The 21,874-nt window shown below is 40.1% G+C and overlaps 1 protein-coding gene across 1 annotated transcript; it reads left to right on the top strand.

The window, feature by feature from the left end:
• Positions 1-528: 528 nt before the first annotated feature.
• On the top strand, positions 529-21,505 carry rspo1 (R-spondin 1). The gene is made up of 7 exons (XM_088305933.1): positions 529-662; positions 8,588-9,033; positions 11,513-11,518; positions 13,969-14,163; positions 15,929-16,069; positions 16,784-16,981; positions 21,348-21,505. The coding sequence occupies exons 2-7, from the start codon at positions 8,937-8,939 to the stop codon at positions 21,482-21,484; spliced, it is 774 nt and encodes a 257-aa protein (XP_088162059.1). The 5' UTR covers positions 529-662; positions 8,588-8,936; the 3' UTR covers positions 21,485-21,505.
• The last annotated feature ends 369 nt before the right edge of the window (positions 21,506-21,874 follow it).

Genomic DNA, 21,874 nt, shown 5'->3' on the forward strand with positions numbered 1-21,874 from the left:
GTTTAGCAGTTACGGATGCTATCAGGCTACTTGAAACATCCATGTCATTCTTTTTTTTTTTTTTAATATGGATACAAAACATTCATAAGCTCTACAATTCAATTTGATACAAAAGTAATCGATTAGTAGTTAAATTAGAGTGCAGGGCAGATTGTTGCTTCGATGTGGGCGAGGCTTCCGCAGGTCCTGGCAGCCTGGAGCTTTGGATGCAAATATCACCTCTATCTCACGCTCACTCACTCACTCACACTCCACCGAGTCGCAGCAGTTGGAGGCAGCTGACGGCTCCAGCAACTTTGAATTTAAAGCCACGGGGAAGCGTCATTAAATTGACAATTCAATCAAAATGCAAATACTGAAAACGGAAGAGAAAAGGGAAAAACACCAGCCTTCCTCAGTCCAATGGGAATATTATTTTTTTCTTGTTTTTTAAATCTTTTTTTTTTTTTAACCAACTTTCAAGCACTGCAGCACTTTTGTGACATTCTGGTGTCATTAAATTTAATTTCCTTCGTGAGCAGAGTTGTATTCCTTATGGGGAATATTTTTTTGATTGATTTTTGATTTTTGGGGGGGAAGAAGCTGCTGATTTTTTTTTTTTCCATTTATTTATTTTTTGGGGTAAATTAAATAAAGTGTGACGAGTGGACGCTAATGCACAGGTGGGTTGTTCCTTTTTATATATTTATGACTCTTTCCTCGTTTCGCAAGCAGCTCTTTTGTTGTATGTTGGCACTGTCAGAGATTAATTTTCACTGTTTATTATTGTGGTGTAAGTTTGTACTAATCATACTGAGAGCTTTTTTGAATACTTTGAAACTTTAGTGTAACTCAAATTAGGCAACAATACGTCTTTACTTTTACACTGTTCCGCAATAAATGTCCAGGTTCATCACTGGTTGATTATTACAAATTCGGAAAATGGCTGGATTGATATTAGCATAGTTGAAAAGCACATAGAGTTGCTAAGCTAGCAAATTACGCGTGAGATCAATCGACTTCGGACAGATTCGTCAATTAAGGTTTGACTGGAGATAAAAGCAGGAAGAAAGCGGACGGGATCAAGGAAAACAGCAAAGCAGAACAGTTGCTAGCGGATGCTAGGGGATGCTAAGTCTGTGATTGCTAGATTTGAGTCATTCTCAACTAAGCACAAGCTTCAACTGGAGATAAGAGCATGAGGAAAGCGATTTGGAGCATGAAAACAGCGAGGCGGAAGAGATGCTAGCATGCTAAGCTAACATGTCCGGTTAGCGTACATGACGCGGGTGCTTGTCTGTGATTTGGTAGAGACATATAATGGTAAAAATCATGGAAAAGGGTTGAACAAATTCTGTGTGAGTTTTATTCTCCTGTCATCAAATAGAATTAACTTTAGAATTCAAGGCTAACGGCGAAGAAAACTAACGGAACATGTGGACGTCAAGCCGTTTCACAACTGCAGTTGATCAGTTTGTGAATAAGCCGAGTCACTTGCTTAGCTGTAAGTAACTTATTGGTTTGTTGTCATGTTTTTTTTCCCGCCCACATTGGCTAGTCTTGTATCAAGCTAGCTTGCTCTGACCGAAAACGGACACGGGTTGGACATAATGACGGCGGAACGAGTTGGTAGAAGAGCAGCTTAGCTCGCTAACCATGCTAGAGGTCTTCTGGTTGTTCTAAAAAACATGCTGGCAACAAAGTGGCAGAATTGTCCAATGCAAGTGGCTAGCATGCCAGGGTAAAACATGAACAAAGTGCTAGCGGAGGAGGTTGCTAACCATGCTAAGTTACCATCTACGTTGTTGTTTCCATTGCTCGCATTGGAAACTGAGTGGAAAAGTTTTACAAGACAACTTGAAACTTTTTATGGATTTTTACAGGATACATACTGATTTTAATGCTCTCCCATGTCGGAAAAGTAAAACACAGCCGCCAATGCACTTTTGACTTGATTGGGGAAGAGAAACACAAAAAGTAATGAAGCTTGGAATTGTATTTTGCGTGTCCTAATACATTTTTTTTTTAAAATGGGTTCAAGCATTTAGAAAATTACATTGTTCTATTTTGCAGATTTTCACATTTAGCTGCGTTATGCTTTTAGGGTGCATGTGTGGTGTGTTGCGTTGGTCTTTTGGAATATATCACACGCTATGACCTTATGCTAAGAGCAGAAAGAAGAGAAACGTCGATTGGAGTCTAACATTTGGAAAAAAAAGATTGGTTCCGATGTGAGAGAAAAAAAAAATAATGACAAAATTGTACCCGGTTTAATAGGCCAGTAATGTTCTTGTCGTGGATTTCCTTTTAACTTCAATTAAATCTTCAGTGGAAACGCCAAAATTGTACATTTGATGAAATGGATGTTAATAGCATGAGAAGACGATTCAACCAACGCCGCCACCACATGTTCCTCCACAAGTTTTCTTCATTGTGGCTTTCATTTCACAAATACCAAATTTGACGAGGCAAAATTTGGAACATTGACTTCCCATTCATTTATTGATCCGCCTGATTAAAAGCTACTATCTTCACTTCTGGTGTCCACATGACAAACATATGTCACAACAATTTCATATCGAAGATGAGAATATCTTTGAGGACATTTTTTTTGGTCACAGAGGAATGGAACCCGCTCCAATATAGCTGTCAAGGAAAATGATCAAAAAGGCGGAATGGCAATTCCGTGACTTTTGCATCTCAGGAGTATAAACAACAGCGATGGTGATTTTCGCATAAACTATCATGCTGTTTGAAAGCAAGCGCTAATGCAAAACATAACACGAACATGAGACCTTCTGATCACAAATGATGACTAACAAATGACTCACACGGGCACCGTGTTGTGGTCTACACCTTTACTCCGTATTTTTCTTCTCCTTCATTAAAAGACGACATTTTAATCACAATTGACACAATTGAACTCCTACGACTGTGAAGGCAGACATGCTTACCAATAGACCACTATGGGCTGCGGTGGAAAAACTTAGGGTAGGGTTGGTGGCTTAGGGTTTGACATTTTCGGTTTAGGGGATGAATCAGTAGGTTAGAGCTGAGGTCTGCAACCACAGGGCTGTGGGCTGGTCCCGGGTCCCTGGTTATAGGAACGGGGCCACACACCAAAAGACAAAATATTTGAGTGACCCTGCATTTGTGTTACGTGAATGACTGTTTGTTCTGACTTTGTAAATGGGATTGGACAAGTGTAAGAAAATGGAAGTCAGACAGTTTTTTTTTTTTGGGGGGGGGGGCTGTGGTTATTGCGGACAGTAACGGTTCCTTATATAAATAAAGAAGTAGAATGAAAATCAGAATACTGTAGCTTTATTGTTATTCTAGCAAAATGGGAACCAGACACAACCCGTCACATCAAAGACATCACGAAACAATGATCAACAGGGGGTGGGGGGGATACAGAGCGGGACCACTGGGTCGCCTCTTACAGCTCCCCATTTTCACATATGAAAAGAAAAACATCAGGGAGGGGCAAGTGACAAAAAAAAAAAAAAGGACTAAGCTCCTGTAAGGGGAGCACAAGCATGACATGAACTCATTTACTGCCATTGACGGCTAAAGACGTCCAATATCTTTTTTTTTTTTAACTCGGCGTGAAGGTGGCGGGAACTTAACAATCCAACTTGAAGAGGGAAGGTTTTGCAAACAAGAGGGGTGCCACCACATCTCATTACGCAGGTGCGCCATAATAGAGTAAGGAAGCGGACTCGTTTTGGGGGGGGGGGGGCAGACGCGGTTGTGTATTTTGGACTTGTGTGATCATATAGTGTGAGTATGTATCGATCGACCGCCGCCTTTCCTCTTTTATCAAGTTATCAAAATATTTATCGATCAGTCTGAAAGGAGTTTTAGTTTGAAAACAAAGTGCATCCACAAGAGACTCTCTCACGGCTGAACTCGAAAAAGTAAACCTAAAAGTTGTCAAGGCTGAATTAAAAAAACTGAGATTTGGTTTGGGATCAGGCCAAATAATGAATGAGAAGAAGCGGCGACAACTTCTCAAAGAAATAAAGCCGGATTTAAGAAAACAATGCTGGCCATCTATCTTTCTCATGGTTGGGTTTATCCCTCGTTCATATCAATCTGATCAATCTTTATTCGGAAAGCACTTTCAAATCAACACCGAGGACTAAAATGCTGTACGCTAATTACAGAAAAGGCATAAATAGAAAACTAAATTAAACGAGAAAGGACGCCCAAAAAAAAAAAAAAACGAATCATAAAGAAAGTCAACTTTCAAGGTGAGTTCAAAGCTAGTGAGAATAAATTTTTAACAGCGATTCCAAAACAGAGATGCTTCCATATTTTCGATATCTCGATCAACTGCTCGATGCGGCTCAGTATAACATTTCGCAACAGGCTTGCGAATCAGGCAATGAAGCCATCAAAACGGATTTGGCGCATGGAGCCCAAACACAAAAGCAAGCGTTTGGAGTTTTTTGAATTAAGAAAGAAAAAGAAAGAAGACTCCAATGGGACCGTCTCGTTTACGAGAATCAAACACATGGCTTCTGCTAATTACAACAAGAGCACTTGCGTTTTTGTTGTTGTTCATTTCAATGACGATTTGCTCACCTGCCTTGACATTTGTCGTATGTGAACTCAAGTCACATCTGCATTTTAAACCACAAGGATTTTTTTTTATGGCTTCGGTCAATCCTTTTCATCTGTAACAGTTTACAGGGTTGAGGAGTGCGTTTATCGGAATGTTGTGACCATTCTTCTGGGAGAGACACACTGATGCTTACGGTGGCTGGTAAGTGTAAAAAAAAATTAAATAAAATAAAAAAAAAAATAAATAAAAACTAACGTTCCAGAAAACAAATTAACAACAGCCGAAATGCTTTCAGGTTTCGGCTTTTCTTCATTTGTTTTTGCTAATTTTCTGAAATGTGAATTTTTTTTTTGTCTTTTGTTAATTTTTTTTTCTGAAATCTTAATTTATTTTATTCAATGTAAAAGTTTTTTCACAATTTATCATTTTTGTTTCGCTCTTACCAGCCACCGTAGACGCCAGACGAGAAGGCCTGGATTGCATTTTCTGCGCGATTCATCGCGTTGGTGATTTAGCGGGTTGAGGTCACGTCGGGAGCGTGGCGTGTTGTCCAAAATTTCTCAGCACCCTGGAACATTCAGAGTTTCTTTCACCTGAACTAAGAGAGCAATATTTTGGACAGTTCCAACTTGGTGGGAACAGTTGTTTTGCGAGGTCAAAAACGCTTTGCCGTGGATGAACTTGATTTGCCTTATCAGAGTCCGGATGAGTGAGAGACTGACGGCCAGGCCTTCTTCAGTGTGCGACCTCACAAATGCGCTTCTGGAAGAATGATCCAAATTCCCATCAACACAACTTGTAAACCTTGTGGACATATTTGAAGCTGTTGATTCTCCAAATGGTGGACCGACTTTACATCAAAGTGGATGGATTAGGAAAGGCATGGGACTTCAATTCGGATGTGGGTCAAGGCGGGTGAGCCGAAAACTTTTGGTAATATATAATATGTTGTCAGGTGAAACGGGTCCGTGGCGCAAAAAAACATCAGTCGCGAGTTACGATTCGCTTTGAGTGCTGGAATAATGAATGCATCGCACTTGGCTTTACAAAGACGACAATTTAATCCCTGGATTTTTTGAGGAGCTTCACAAAGCCCCAACGGCTTTTTTTTTTTTTTGAAAGAGTAAGGTTACGTTTTTTTTTGGGGGGGGGGGAATTACTGTCACATAAATGTACGGACAAATCGCGTGCATTGAAGTCATCGCAGGAATTATTAGCCATGAGCCGGCGCCCCTTCGGTCATAGCCCGCTTACTTTATCGCTCATCCCGGGCCGTGCCGAGGCAGTTTGGTGAACATCAAGGTTTATGCGGCGTTATAAAAGAGGCTCTGGCACAAGTGAGGAGTTACTCAACTGTTATTCTCCAGCCAGCACCTTTTAAGTAACAAACAGGTGCTGCATCATTTTTTCTGGCTCCGGCTTGTAAATATGACCTGGAGCCCAAGGGTGTCTCTGATGTGTTTTTATTATTAAGACAGAGTAGCGTTTAGCAAGGGCTAAATATCCCTGATGGGTTATCAAAAGGACTTGCTTTAATGAATAGAGAGAGTAATGCATCATTAATTACACGTGCGTTCCACCATGAGCATTTATTTGGTCGGATTTGGAAAAACGGTGTGGCCAAGTCATGATGCAAATACACATCAATATAACGTGAATAATTTGGCATGCATTGCAAAATATTCTAATTAAGTACTATAAATATTTGGAATTATTATAGAATTAGCATTTATAATAATAAAAATAATCATAATAATATTATTATTATTTCTCATATTAGTAATAATATTTGAATACATAAATTAGGACTGTAATGTGGCTTCACATTATGATTCATTATTCTATAATAATTATTTTCTAATTGATTACATCCAATATGACTTGATTTTTGGTTGACTATATATAACACACTATAATAAAGAATAAAGAAGTAACAAATGCAAAATATTAATTTTGGATTGTCATTATTTTTGGTTTCACATTTCTAAAATTTACTGTAATAATTAAAAAAAAAAATTCTGTCACAAATATCCAAATTATTATTTTAATGTATGATGATGATGATTATATTTTTATTGATAAATAGTTTTATTGTTATTACTTATGAATGGCTTCCAGCACAGTTAAGGTGACCTTACAGAGATGGTCACAAAACTAATAATACACACATAAATACATACATGCGAGTGTATAAATACACGCACATATTCTTCATGACTCTTTAGGTGAATCCACTTGGGTGAATTGCTAAATGTAAAAAAAAAAAATCATTATCTATCCTTGCTCACGTATTGACTTTGGATTTGTGTCATTGTTGTGTTGGAATGTTTTGATGCACCCGGGGACACAATGTCATCCGGCACCAAACGCAACAGCCAAATATGGTTTTCATTCGCTTTCATTATCACGTTTGCATGGAAGGACCACCCATTGTCGGTCGGGGTCCTCGCGTCTTCTGGGTCTCCTCGTCACACCCGAGCTGTAAATACACCTCCGACCTCACCACTAAAGCTGTCCTGAATGTGTTTTGACTACAATTAATATTCCGAGCATAAACACACTCCGGTCATCATCCAAGTCCAAATATAGTTTTGCATAGTGTCTGTTTGTGGTTGTTTGGTATTTGGCTAATGTTGCTAAGCATGTTGGAGGTTGTTGATAAGAGATGATTATCTCGTAGTTCATAGAGACAACATCAATTCCTGATTCATGACAAAACTTCATAAATGAAGACTAATTTGAGCAAATTAATGATGTATGTAAACAAGATTGCTGTCATTTTTATCCCCCCTTTGGCTCATCTCTCGTTTAATTGGCTGCTTGTTGCTAAGCGGAATGCGTCAGAGCGCGATCTTCAAATCCAAAATTTTCTTGACAAGAAATGTTGAATGCAGGCCCACGAGTGGAAACATGACATTCTGATGAATATTGCGTTTGCGGGAAATGAGTAAAGCAGTAAAATCCACTCGTTGTTAGCCATCTCAACAGGCGGCCATTTTGTCACTCTCTGTCGACTGAAAATGATATCACAGTTGCTCCGGGCTCAGCTAACGACCAATCATGGCACAGTTTCACATAACAGGTGAGCCGTGATATGTCGTTGCCTGAATTCTGAGCAACTGCGACGTAATTTTCAGTCGACAGAAGTGACAAAATGGCCGACCCCTGAGATGGCAAATTAATCAAAATGCCATATTTTGACTAGTAAAGGGGCATACAAAATTTTATTGCAAAGAATTTTGGAGGGGGGTCGACTTACGGTAAGGATAGAAAATAGAACGCCAAGGATTATTGGATATGCGAGTTCTGGGCACCGATACATCGCTCCCTGAAAATCTGTGAGCAACTGGCGTCCCTCTAAAAGATTTGTAATTCTCAATAGATACCATAAGATGGCAGCAAAGCACTTTTTTTTTACCCAATTAAACTTTTTTTTAATTGATCTGGTTGAGACCAAAGGTTGTGTTAGGTTTAGGAGCTTGGGTCACCAAACCGGGTTTGGGTTCCGGAGGTGTTCTGGTTAGGACTCATTTTGGAAGAAGGAATGCGCAATCTATAGCCTTCAATCTACAGTTGTGGTCTCGTTTGGGTTGATGCTGGGTTACGGTTTGGAGTTTAAAGTCCGGGTTTAGAGACTTTAAAACCTTTGCTACACTTGTGCTAGGAGTTAGCTAGGGGTTAAGGTTTTTTTTTTGTTTTTTTTTTCAGTTTAACCTGGTCTGAGTTGGGTTTGTGTTTTGTTCGGAGTTTGTTCAGTCTTTCTTTAACCTTAACGCGCTTGTTCTCGAGAAGAGTGCTGAACAAGAGATGATACCAGCTCCACACAGAAAGTCTGCGATTCAAATTCGAAACCGTTAACTGCCCTAGAGTTGTACCTTGAAGTTTAAGTCGTCGAATATGTGTGCAAGTTTGAGTTTGACCGCACGGTTTAGTGGGAAATTAGCAGTGCATACACCGCAATGCTTCACGGAAAACACCAAATTAATCATGTCCAACCCCAAAACCCTTTCCTAATTATTTCCAATTGTGCCTTTGCAGCTTGTCATGAGGAGCATGCGTCCATCCTTCGATCAAACGGCCAGGCGTCAGTCAACTTGTTAGGACCCGCCATCTCTGACCACCGACAAGGAAGAGGAAAAGAGGAAAGAGCAGCCATCCCATGAGCTTCATGGGTTGAAACGCCAGATGTTCGACAGGCTCCAGCTCCGTATTGCTTTTACAATACCGAACGACAAAGTGGAATATGAAGACGGAGTGACAGAGGACTGATCATCTATCCACCTCTAAGAAGCAACGGATTTACCTGTCTCGCAGAGGAAGCGACCCATTCCTCTGCCCCACTTAGTCCGGCCGGGGAACCTTCGTGGCCGGGAAACTAACAGGGACTATGCAGCTGAGACTGGTGGCGCTGGCGATGGTCTTCCTCAGTTCCATGGGTGACACCGATGTTGCGAAACCTTTCAAGACCAGAAGGCAGAGACGGGGTGAGTGACCAGAGTTGACTGAAATGTACTGAAGAACAAAACAATGTTGTGTTTATTTTATTTATTTATTTTTGGCTTGTCCCATCAAGGATGGCCACATTGAGTCACTCGCACGATTTGGTTGGCAATGTTTCTCTCTTTTATTAAATTGCCTAGCACTGAGCCAAAAAACAAGGCAGCTAAACCGAAGAACAAGCTAGCTAAACCGAAAAACAAGCTAGCTAAGCCAAAAACCATGCTAGCCAAGCCAAAAAACAAGCTTGCTAAACCGAAAAACAAGCTAGCTAAGCCAAAAAACATGCTAGCTAAGCCAAAAAACAAGCTAGCTAAACCGAAAAACAAGCTAGCTAAGCCAAAAAACATGCTAGCTAAGCCAAAAAAACAAGCTAGCTAAACCGAAAAACAAGCTAGCTAAGCCAAAAAACATGCTAGCCAAGCCAAAAAACAAGCTAGCTAAAACGAAAAACAAGCTAGCTAAACCGAAAAACAAGCTAGCTAAGACAAAAAACATGCTAGGTAAGCCAAAAAACAAGCTAGCTAAACCGAAAAACAAGCTAGCTAAGCCAAAAAACGAGCTAGCTAAGACGGAAAACTAGCTAGCTAGTGTTAGCTTAAGCTTTTGATACCATCTGAACAGATAAACTTTGCTAATTGATTAGCAAAAAATAAAGAATAAAAAAATAGCTCATGATAAAAACTGAAATAGAATTAAAAAAAAAACTTACCTTTATGCTTTTTGAATGCCAGATGCGGGTGTTTATTTGGGCTGGTACAGGACATAGTGCATTCACCACAAATCATTCTTGGAGCAAACAACATGAAACAATTTTCTTAAATAAGGCCATGTGTGGGGATGGAGAATATCGCTTCTTCGAATCTGTTGCGGTTGTCATCAGTGTTTCCTCATTGTTTCTGCGCTGCCTGCATTTATCAGCTCGCAAGATCCCAACAGCGCTTGACTTCACCTCGTCTCTATTTATATCTCATGTTGTGTCATCCATCCACAGAGGCTGAAAAAGCCAATTTGGACAAAGTAATGAGTAGAAAGCAAACTGCGGATATTTTTTTAAAACGAAGCCAGTAAAAGTAAAAAGTTGTCAGTAAAATAAAGACTCAAATCAAGCACAGATAACGCAAAAATCTAACTAAGTACAGCAAGAAATTTTGTGCTTTGCACCACGGTGAGCGACTCTCAGTCAGGTTACGTTTACATGACAAAGATCTCAAAAATGATTTAAAATGAATCCCAGTCACGTAGGTCTGAGTGCTGTTCCGATACCGATGCTGGTATCGGTACTGCCTTAAAACACTGGTATCGGATCGGCGTATTTGTGGGCACCAACGTATAAAATGCTATACAAATCCGATTTAATTATGACATAGCAATCGTACCGATGGTGGATTTCGGCAGCCACGCTTGGATGCGACGTCATAAACACAAGCACCATTCTTGTGTTTCTCATGAGTTCCATGTTGTTGTTTTTTTACCCCAGCAGGAATACAATTCCGCCTCCTAATCACACAATTGCTAGCAGTTTTCAGTTTATTTGGAGCGATACCGAGAGCTAATTTCAAGGAAAAAAAAAAAAAAGATACATGTAAAGTGTGACGAACAGAGCCAACAATGCTTACGCAGTGCGAGAAAAAGCACAATTGCGCCCTCCGCGTCCATGCCAAGACTATTCGGGAGCCAAAAATAGCATATGAACCGAGACAACATTTTGTTAGCCTCACCGCATGATTGCCTTAGTAATTTCTGAATAATTTCAGGAAACAAGTTTAAAAAAACAAAACAAAACAAATTCAACAAAAAAAAAAGTGTCCAGTTGGCTTGTATCCGTTTTTGGAAAAGACAATGACCTGGATGGCAGACAATGTACACAGAATTAAAGAAATACCAAAATTAGTAGCAGGCACATTGCTATTTTTTCATTATTTCGACTCAACTGGGTTTGACACGAAAGCTTTTTGGGCGGGGAGCCGAGCCAAATTGTGGTGGCCGTGCCAAAAGGGCCCTGATTTTAAACAATACGTACTTGAGAAAATTCAGAATTATATACAGTATGTAGTGAAATAGTGAAGTGTGTAGAAAATAGCCACACTCTCTTTGCCCCCGCTATAAATAGATGCCATCATTTAATTTAAAGGACACTTGCTGAACTTTGCCACTTACATAATAGCTTTGCGTGTAAAAATGACAGCTCGGCTTGTTATATTTTTTCCCGTCACAGCAGGGAGGCAAGCGTTGCAATATTGTTTGGTTGTCACGGTGACGACTCATCGCCATCAAATTTCAGTTGCACGTGACTACACTTCAACCTGCGCTGTTCACCAAATTCTGGATCCAACTTGCGCTCATATGAGCAAAAATCATGATCACCTCCACAAAAAAAATAAAATAAAATAAATGCAAATCGCTTTGTTACTTGGAGAGGCTGAAGTGGACAAGAGCATGAATGTGCACACGAACCCCCGGTAGCGACTGGTTGTAGTTTTCAAACATTTAGCTATGTTCAAGTTTTGTGCAGATAACGTAAGCAGAGCGATATCAGCTTCTTACCGTCCAGACGTGCGGCTCCGCGCCGTCGAGTACGTTCGCGCCCGCCACCGCTTGCAGCCATCTGTGTCGCGGTGTGAATATTTTTGGGATGAACACCCCGGTGCGCCATGCGATTGCCGCCGTCAATGTTGAATAGCGAGCTTCATGACGACTGCATTGTCATGGCTTGGGGAAGTTGAAAGTTTGGCCAGCACACCCGCGCACGAACCTAAGTGCAGAAAATGGATCAATGATGCAATGCTGAGGGGGGTGCGTGTGACCCTTTTTTCCCCGCTGTACTACGATGACGTGTAATTGCACCTCCACTCCAGTAGTTAGCAGTGGCACTCTCCTTGCCCATTGCGTAGCGAGTATTAACTCTACGGTTTCGGTTTGTTTTGCAACAAAAATTGGGGGAAAATTTTGAATTGTGGCAGAGAGTGGATGGGGTGGGGGGGGGTGGTCGGTGCGCAAATTATTTTCTTCTTGCTTGGGGTGGCCGAGGTGAAAAAAGTAAGTTAAGCATGGCCATATCCCTCATTTTTAGGGGACGGTTTTCAAATCGTTATTTATTCACCGGTTCAATTTGGTTGCATCCAGTGGAATTACGATTTGAAAATACGATTACTAGTTTCTTGTAATCAGTTTTACGTCTATAAGGCGGTTATGAAAATGGATGGATGAATGAATTAACTTGTCAGTGCTGTGAATGTGGCACTTCTTTCAAAGATAAAAGACGATCTTGAAACATTTTGAAATAAAACGATTCCGTTTGATCCGATACGCTCGCGTCTTATAAATCCAAACCACTTTTCCAAGTCTATTGTGCTTTTAAGCTAAGAATCATGTTCATAAAGTGAAGAGTTTGTGAACCGAGATTCCGAGGTTAGCATATTTCACACATTTTTAGCAAACAGCTGTTTCACATCTGACTTTGATTTGATGCTCATTGTCGCCTGCGTGCTGCCGATTGTTCCCGTTTTGTGAGTCAGCAATCGAGAGTAAACACGCGAGACAAGACAAAACGTTGCGGACGGTACCGTGTGCGATTCAGGTCGAAATCTCAACGACATCTGAGAAGGAGTTTGTCTCCGTTTGTCTCTGCGGGTTGATAACGAGCCCGACGTGAACGTACAAAGACGTTGTTCAAAGCATTTTCAGGAGGTCTCGCCAACGCCGGGCCACCAATGCCGTTTCTGCATCCCGACGGCGGGAAGAGCGCGATGCGTTCTGAGAAAGTGGCAAAACTTGATGAACGTGTTTCTGGTTTGTCGTCAGGATCTCACACTCACTGGTATTCATTTGATTCCGTAAATGGACAAACGGATGCGGGCTACGACCCATTGACGTGGTTTCCCGTCAACACAATAAGATTCTTTTTGGTCGGCATGGATGCGACCGCAAGGATGACTGCTCCCAACTAAGACTTTTGTTTGGCGAATGTTTGCCATTTTTGCGTGCGTGAATTGACATGTGAGACGTGACAAAGTTGACGTGGTGGGACAATCACGGTATTGATTTGACAGCGACAAAGGCAATAGGAAAATTCCCGTGATTTAATATGCTCAAGATTGCGACATTTTATGCCCAGCAAATAATTTTGTTGCTCTATTTTATAATATGCCAATCATATTTTTTTTCCTCCAGAAAATATGTCATATTTATATTATTAAAACTATCGTACTTGTCTGGGAGGAAATAAAATCCAGTTTTTCATTAAAATATAAATAAATCTTGAATAAAATGGATTATTTATTTTTTTTCCTCCCCAAAAAATCTGACTTGACTTCACACATGTAAAAAATAAATTTAAATATGCCATACAATTTTTGCCCCCAAAACAGGAATCATATTAACATGACTATGTAAAAACTTAATTAATGCATTTTTTTTCATAATAAACGTGACTTATTGTCTTAAAAAATATATTGCAACGTATTACAAAATAAGAAAAAGCAAACCCTTTTCAAGAAAAATCTGCTTTTGTCATTTCCATGAAAATAAATCTGAGTTTTAACTTAAAACGCTGCAGTAAATAACCCCCCGCCCAAGAATAATCTAAATGTTTTGTTCCTTTTAACATTTTTCATTAACAATAGTTTGAATTAGTGAGTTATTTTGTCAAAATTATACAGAATAGAACAAACGTTTTCATTTTTCCACATCTGAGAAACTGATCATTATGAGTCTTTCACAATTTATTCCAGAGCTGTATAATTTTTTTTAAAAATTCTTTTTCATCTGTTTTTGCTCTACACAGGCATGCCAGTAAAATATGAAAACATCACAATGTTGTCTTAACAGGTCGACTGTAAACAAACGATTTTTTTTTTCTCAACCATTTTTAAATGTGATGTGATCAAAATTGTTTTATTCTTTTTTTTTTTTTTTGCCAGTGAGCGGCGAGGGCCTGCCATCGTGCTCCAAAGGCTGCGAGCGCTGCTCCGAGTACAACGGCTGCATCAAATGCAAGGCCAAACTCTTCATCTATTTGGTGCGCAGCAACATCAGTCAAGTGGGCGTGTGCCTGGCCTCCTGCCCCACGGGATACTTTGGCATGAGGATCCAGGGAGGCAACAACAGATGTTCCCGTGAGTGCAGCTCGCTTGATATGTTTAGTTCTCGCAAATGTCAATTTGTTATTGTTTTAAGAAGAAAAAAATAAAAGCTCTGTGTATTTATCTGCAGCCCAAAAAAAAAATAAAAAGTTTGTGAGGGCGGCATTCCCGTATTTTGTCGTCGATGGGAGCCAGCAGCTGAGTGTGCAGCTCGTCTGCTTCTGCTTACCTCTTGGAACGCAATTCTCAAGTGAAAGTTTACACATGTATTGTTGTCTGCTTGTTTTTTTTTTTAATTCAGGAGGGAACATCTGTGTTTTCCATTTGGACCTCATTTAAAAGGCAAATGCCAAAGAAAGCCACAATCCATGTTTGCTATGTGATCGCTTTCGCACGTATTTCCAGTTGGATTTCTTTTCATTTTTTGACATTTTTATTCAATTTTAATGCAGTGGATTGACGCTATTTGGCAGGCGATGAGTGAAAATCTGAATCTTATTGATGGTCATTATAAATGCAATAGACAAAAAAAGCGGGGGGAAAAAAGTTGTGGACCACAAAATGTCTTAAAAAATGGGGATCAACTGCCATTAGCGATTTACATAAAAAAAATGTGTTTGCTCCCGCCCAAAATTACGAATAGAAAAGATTTGTTTTTTTTAAATATTAAAAAAAGAAATCAGAGAATAGGTGAATCCGGCGGCCGAACCAGGTGTTTATATTGAAAATAATTATGCATCTGTCATTTATTTTATTTAATTTGAGATTAACTTCCCTCGTGGATATGCTGATAGAAATTACGGAATATGTTTCTAATGCCTTATTCTTTTTTTTTGGGGGGATGGACAAAGTCCCCTCCGGAAATATAATTCAGAATTTATTTCTGGAGCCTATCCCAGCTGTATTTGGGCAGTAGGCGGGGTACAACCCGAACGGGTTGTCAGCCAATCGCAGGGCACACAGAGACGAACAACCATTCGCACTCACACTCACACCTGGGGACAATTTAGAGAGTGTTCAATCAACCTGCCATGCATGTTTTTGGAATGTGGGACGAAACCGGAGTACCCGGAGAAAACCCACGCAGGCACGGGGAGAACATGCAAACTCCACACAGGAAGGCTGAAGCCGGAATCGAACCCACGACCTCTGCACTGTGAGGCCATCGTGCCAACCAGTGAGTCACCGAGCCACTTATGCAAGACCACCCCGCCCCAAAAAATGATTTTATTGAAAAAACATTTTTTTTCTTGAAAACTTCAGACTACCCCCCCGGCTAAATGTCACATTTGACGCCGAATGCGAGACGACATGGGCCGATCACAACTTTACAGTAGCCAAGCATCTCCCACAAAATCGTCGCACCCCGTTAAACTTCCCTTTCACTTGGGAATGACTTTATCATTCATTTAAACAAATGTTGTTGTTTTAAACACTGCGCTGTGTTTAGATCCTGCGTCACGGTGGCGACGAGCCACACGCAGCTGAGTCAGCGCTCTTTAAACTCATCACAGAAACACAAACAATTCCCCCCCAATAGGTGCCAATTGGCATCGGGGGCCGGAACATCGCAAGATTTCACTTTTGATCAACCCTCTTGCTGGAAAGCCGCATTCCGACGCCGACGCCGGCTCAGTGAGGAAGGAGCGCGTCGGCGTTTGTCTGATGTCTTTAATTACACGACGCGTTGTCCGGTGCAGGAACAAAGGCTAAAGTTGCTTCTTCTCGTTCACGTGCTCACCCAACGGCAACCTGCACGCGTGTTTTGAAGTCATTTGTTCCTCGTTCTGTCTTGCAGAATGTGAAATTGACTGCGACGCCTGTTTCGACGGCAAGTTTTGCATTAAATGCAAAGGGGGCTTGTATTTGAACAGTGGCAAATGTTCCGTGAGCTGCCCTGCAGGCCTGCACCCCGCCAACGACACCATGGAGTGCGTGGGTGAGTCACCAGTAATTTAGTTTTGAAATAAAGACATTTCGTGACTTACAAGTGCCCCAACTTAAGAAGTTTTTTTGTCATCGTTGTAACACTATTCCTGTCTCTGATTGGTTGTTTTCCCTCGGGCGCAGTGGTTTCTTGCAAATCAAATTAGAGGCGCAAGATGAGGCCAAAGAGGGAGTTTTTTTTTTGTTTTTTTAACACCCTGATAATTTCACATGGTCATACTGATAGTTTTAACTAACATGACAAAAGAAAATCTTATTTATTTATTTTTTTTGCATTTTCAATTTCTGCTTCCAAATATATATAAGCAAAATTAAATAAAAATTGTACTGAAATATTTGAAATAATTTGACTTAAAGTTAAATACAACAGATTCAACTCCAGGCAGCGATTCTTATTTATAAAAAAAAATATATATATATAAAAAAATATTAATTCATAATAAATAAACCCATCTATTGTTGTTGCCTGTTATTGTGTGAATGCAAAATGGTTGCCACATGCTGGCACTTCTGCTCACAGAGCCCTCCGGTGTATTTCAACAATCTAATGAGGCGCCCCCTAGTGGCATTAACGGTAAAGACAGCTTGAGGGACATAAACGGACCGTTTGTGAGAGAGCAACGAAAGAAAAGGGACCTCGGCATCTTTTGTGTTAGTTTTAACAGGAAAGGCATATTCACTCCTTCATGCTCCCCTTCTTTTCCAGAGTGCGAGCTGTCTGAGTGGAGTCAGTGGGGTTCGTGCGTGAAGAGGAACAAGACGTGCGGCTTCAAAAAGGGCTCTCAGTCAAGGGTCCGACGACCGCTGCGGCGGGACACCCCCACGGCCGCCGGACCCTCTCAGACGTGCGCGCCGCAAACCGAGAGGAGGAAATGCGTCGTTCCTAAGACGCCCTGCATCAGAGGTGAACGCTCGTGGCCACGTTTATATGCGGGATGTTCAAAATATTAGGGACAACCCCCAGTATGCGATATACAATCACAATACACACATTCCAAAAGCTCTTAACTTATTCTTTGGCTTTTTTGGGCATTCTGATGTGATACAAATGCGGTTATAAAAAGTTTACACACCCTTATTCAAAGGCCATTTTTTTCCTAAAAGTATTTCCGGCTCAACTTCTGATTGGCTCGGACTCACCACGATGGATCTTAAAATTTTGTAATTATTTTGCAGTAAATGACCGGTGGAAAATGTGATACAATTGATGGCATGAACGTTTGTGTACGTCAATAAATTTTTAGCTCGTGGTAAATTCTCCATAAAACCAAACATTATCAAGTCAAGAATAGTTTTCCTCCTTTTCAGGTGTTCCTAATATTGTGGCCGCAGTGCACGCATGTGATTTTATTCCGTCTGGAGGGAAGTCGGCTGTTCGGCGGACAGCTGCCGTTGAGAAATGAGTTGCGTGTGAATTCACCCTGGAAAGAATTTCATCTCGGGGGGCCGGGAAAACAATTAGCGGTGAAATATTATAAACCCTCTCATAAAAACTTTCAAAGTGCCGATGCTGCCGAAGGCTCGGGATGCGGCGTGAGCGTGTCATCGGATGAGCAATCACAGATGTCCTCCTTGTGCCAACATGCACATATCAGCGTCTTCTCGACACGCTACATCAGTGATTCTAAAACGAGTCCACGAGCCATCGCTTGGGGGTGTCCAAAAATTTGCGATAAATTATGTTGTGGCATAAAAAAAAATTACATACTTAAAAATATGTCTGGCAGTGCGAAAATCTGCAAATAATCAACGCTCACCTTCCAAAACGGATTTGTAGTTGTGAATATCTGCCACAGGATGGCGCCAATGCACTTATTACGGGGAGGATCATAAGGTATCAATTCCATTCATCTAGCACAAGCGTGGGCAAACTACGGCCCGGGGGCCACATGCGGCCCGTTAAACATTTTAATCCGGCCTGCCGAACTTGGGAAAAAAATTAAATGAATAAATCTTGTTGATGTTTTATGTTTTATTTATATAAATACTCTAGTGTGTCAAACACAGATATTTTGTTGTAATGCTTTTGTTCGTTTTCATTTCAAATGAAATGTATTTTTTTTCTCCAATGAGGTGAGGTTACCAAAACACTCCATCCATCTACTCCTTCTGTCAAATTTTTCCAACCCATATTGGCCCGCCAATCAAAAGGTTTGCCCACCCCTGATCTAGCATGTACACAATCAGGAACCCATGTTACATAAACCACCGTCTTCAGGATTTGAACTATTCTGCCCAAGCGAACCATCGTCGCATGAGGCTCATCAGTCGTATTAATGATATTGTCAGGAAATAACAGAACTAGCAAAATATAAATCAGCCATTATACAGTTTGGCACTCGTTATTATGGAGGGGTTCAATGTAGTCCTATTTATTTTTTTCATGACCCTTAAAATAATTTAAAAAAAAATATGACTTCCATCCGGTGTTACTTGAATTATACCATCATAATATTTCTTTTTGAAATTATTAGATTAATATTATATTAATATAGATTTGATTATTTTCTTGTAAAAATGTGATTTTATTCTCATGTACAACTTTTTAATCTCTGAAAATGCTTTTTTTTTTTTATTATAAAGACTACAGTCTTCCCTCACATAATCGCGATTCACTTCTGACGACTCCCACTTTTAATTATTAATAAATGTACAGACTATTTAGATCGCGTCACACGTCCAAAGTCTGACCAGGGACGAGGAGAAGTCCCAGTGAGGGAGCAGCTGCTGATTTGTCCGTGGGAGTGGAACACACCAAGGGCAGAGCTTGTATAACAGTGCGTGATTTAGTGGCACTCACATCATCCTCTCTCCTTCATTCGGGGGTCTCACGCAAAAAAGGGGGGAGAGGGAAAAAAAACAGTTCCCTGGACGTGTTATTGCATTTGTCAGGCGCTCATTGTTTGGACTGCACGGAGACGAGGTGCAACCATAAATTGATTGGAGTGTCGCGACTCCTTGCACCTTGAGCACATTAGTTGCTTCTTAGATGAGTCATTACGTCATTATACAATATAAAGGAAACGCAAAAGATGGACACCTAAAGTTTTTTCTGAAAATAAAACGAGTGCATTTTTGCTTTCTGAATTTCAGTCAGAAGATAAAGCATAAGACTCCAGCAATATCATTGCTGCAGTAACTACAAAACACCACTAGGTGGCATACGCTGCGATTGATTGATTAGTTGACTTTTTTATTAATCAATAAAATTTAGGGTTAGAATTTATTTTGTTAGACTATTATTTCTTAAAGCTTTTTATTATCCATCCATTGATCAACTAATCAATCAATACTTTGATACAAAAATGTTTATAAAATATTTTTTTATATATATTTTTATTTTATTTATTTATTTTATTTAAATTTATATTTTTCCACAGTTTATATTTCTTTTTTTTTTTTTTAATTCAATTATTTAGATATTTCACTAGATTAGACTATTAGTTTCCCAAGATTTTTTAATGCATAATTTTATTTTAAAACTTAACCTTTTTTTCCCAAGATTTTTTAGATTTATTTTTACAAGATGTTTGACGTACAGATGTTATAATTTACAAGGAAAACATGTTTTAGATAACATTGATTTTATTACAATGTCATCTTATCTGTGCTATGTATTTTAAAAAAGTTTTTTTTTTAGATCTTTTTACATCGTTGATTAGATTTTTACTAGTCAAACCTTTTGAATTTTTTGATTCCAAGTGACCTTTATGATGACCTTTGCATTGTCAGCGGCGCACTAAACACTGTCCAGCGCTTGGCACTGTGCACTTTTTTTTCCAGGCGGCGCACGGAGCCATAACAAGTTCATAACAGACATCAGTCAGTGTAGCGAGCTAGCCCGCCTCGGATAAACAAAACGAGTGCAGTCTGAGTAATAACCGGCTGACGCTGCACCTCATGTTCATTTCCACTTGACGATGTTTAGTAATGACCCTTGTGTTTGTTGATTATTTCCAAAATTCTTAGAGTGATGCGGTTAAAATTACTTTGCGCAAGCCACAATCATTTGCAGTCTGGATGTGGAGAAGTGAACAATTCAACAACAAAGTTGTGACAGTTCGCCCGCGGTCGGCTTGGTCACGAGAGCCATACTCAATTTAGGTGGGATAGAACCCGTGTTTGGCGAACCATCACCTCAAAACCATGGCACATACGAAATTACTTTGGGCATACAAGTACACGACTAAAGAAAATGTGGATATACAGTAAACACCTCCATTTTCAAAAATAAGGCAAACTTGAAAGGAAAACATTGTCTTTCCACATCATTCAGTGCTCATCCAAATGAGCAAAAAAAAAGAAGCACTTTTCACGCAATTCGACAATTTTTCCATTTAAAAACGTTCCCCAGTCAAGTCCAGATCCTTCAATCTATTCCACATATTTAACCAATATCATTCCACATCCGTCTATTAATCAATATCAACCTGTATCTTTTAGTATCATTCCACAGTTGTCACCTGTATCATTTCACATCATTCAGTATCACTCCATATCATTCAATGCAAAGCCAAATCAGCCCAAAGAAAAAATGCATATTTCACGCAATTTGACATTTTGCACTCAAATAAATTGCCACAGTCCAGACCAGATCAGATCATTCATTATTTTCCACATCATTCAATATTTTTCCAAATCATTCAGTATCATCCCAAATCACCCCCAAAAATATTTAATCCACATCACACACAAAACTTTAATGAAAAGAAATCCATTCATTTCCAATGAGACGTCCAACATATTGTTCACATTAGAAATACAAAATGCGCAGCTTCAACGTTCCGAAAATGCCCATGTATCAAAAATTGCAAATTTTTCACCATGATCATTCCGTATCATTCAATATCGCTCCACGTTAGTCAATACCATTCCACAGAATTCTATCGTGCAATATCAGTCCATATCATTCGATATATTCTGCATTGCTCCATATCATTTGTCACCATCATTCAATATTATTCCAAGTTTCCATATTTGAAATTTTGTCTTATTCAAGATTACTCAGATGAGCTTGACCATCTGCCACTGGAAGCAGTATTGTTTCGCATTTTATCCCTTTAATATATCCAATGTCACATGAAACGAGACCCACCATTTAAAAAAAAATGCAGGTAAATATTCTTAAAAACAAAACGTTTACATTTTTACTGCTATCAAGTTGTCTTGTTTTAATGAATGTTAACCGAAGCAGTAACCACAAAACCAAGGTCTGGTATTTGGTGTACCGAACCGCCACAAATGAAAACTTTTTTTTTTTGTCGGATCAGAGAAGAAGACCAAGGGAGGCTGGCCAGTGAATACACCCGGAGGAGGAGGAGGAGGCGGCGGCGGCGGCGGGAGGAGGCGCAAAAGCCAAAGCAGGACCACCGTCATTCCCAACGTGGCAACCAGCTCCGTAACTTAAACTCGGAAGGATCCCACCAAGAAAAACCCTCCCGAGATGGCGCTGAAGCCAAGCTGCCATCTTGATGAGAAAACGTTGCGTAGGGCCGCTTCTAAATGCTGACTCGGCAGGTTTTCCCAGTCACGAAAGGAGTTTCGATCATTGGAAATGTGATCCTCGTTTGCATTGTCCGAGGTGATGGTCAGATTGTCTTCTCTTAAAAAAAAAAAAAAAAAAAAGATGAAAAGATCCCTGGGGTGTCTTTTTGTGACTGGGAGCAAATAGGCAGTGCAAGCCACTGCGAATCAACACTTCTTATGCTGCTTTCTTTGCAACAGGGTTTGGATGTTTTTGCACAGTCGGGACTTTTTGATGCAAACGTTTATAAGTGACGATCTCCTCGAGCATCCG

The sequence above is a fragment of the Idiotropiscis lumnitzeri genome, chromosome 10 (assembly GCF_059441095.1).
Source record: "Idiotropiscis lumnitzeri isolate Australia: NSW breed Sydney's pygmy pipehorse chromosome 10, RoL_Ilum_1.0, whole genome shotgun sequence".
In the NCBI taxonomy this organism is placed as follows: domain Eukaryota; kingdom Metazoa; phylum Chordata; class Actinopteri; order Syngnathiformes; family Syngnathidae; genus Idiotropiscis; species Idiotropiscis lumnitzeri.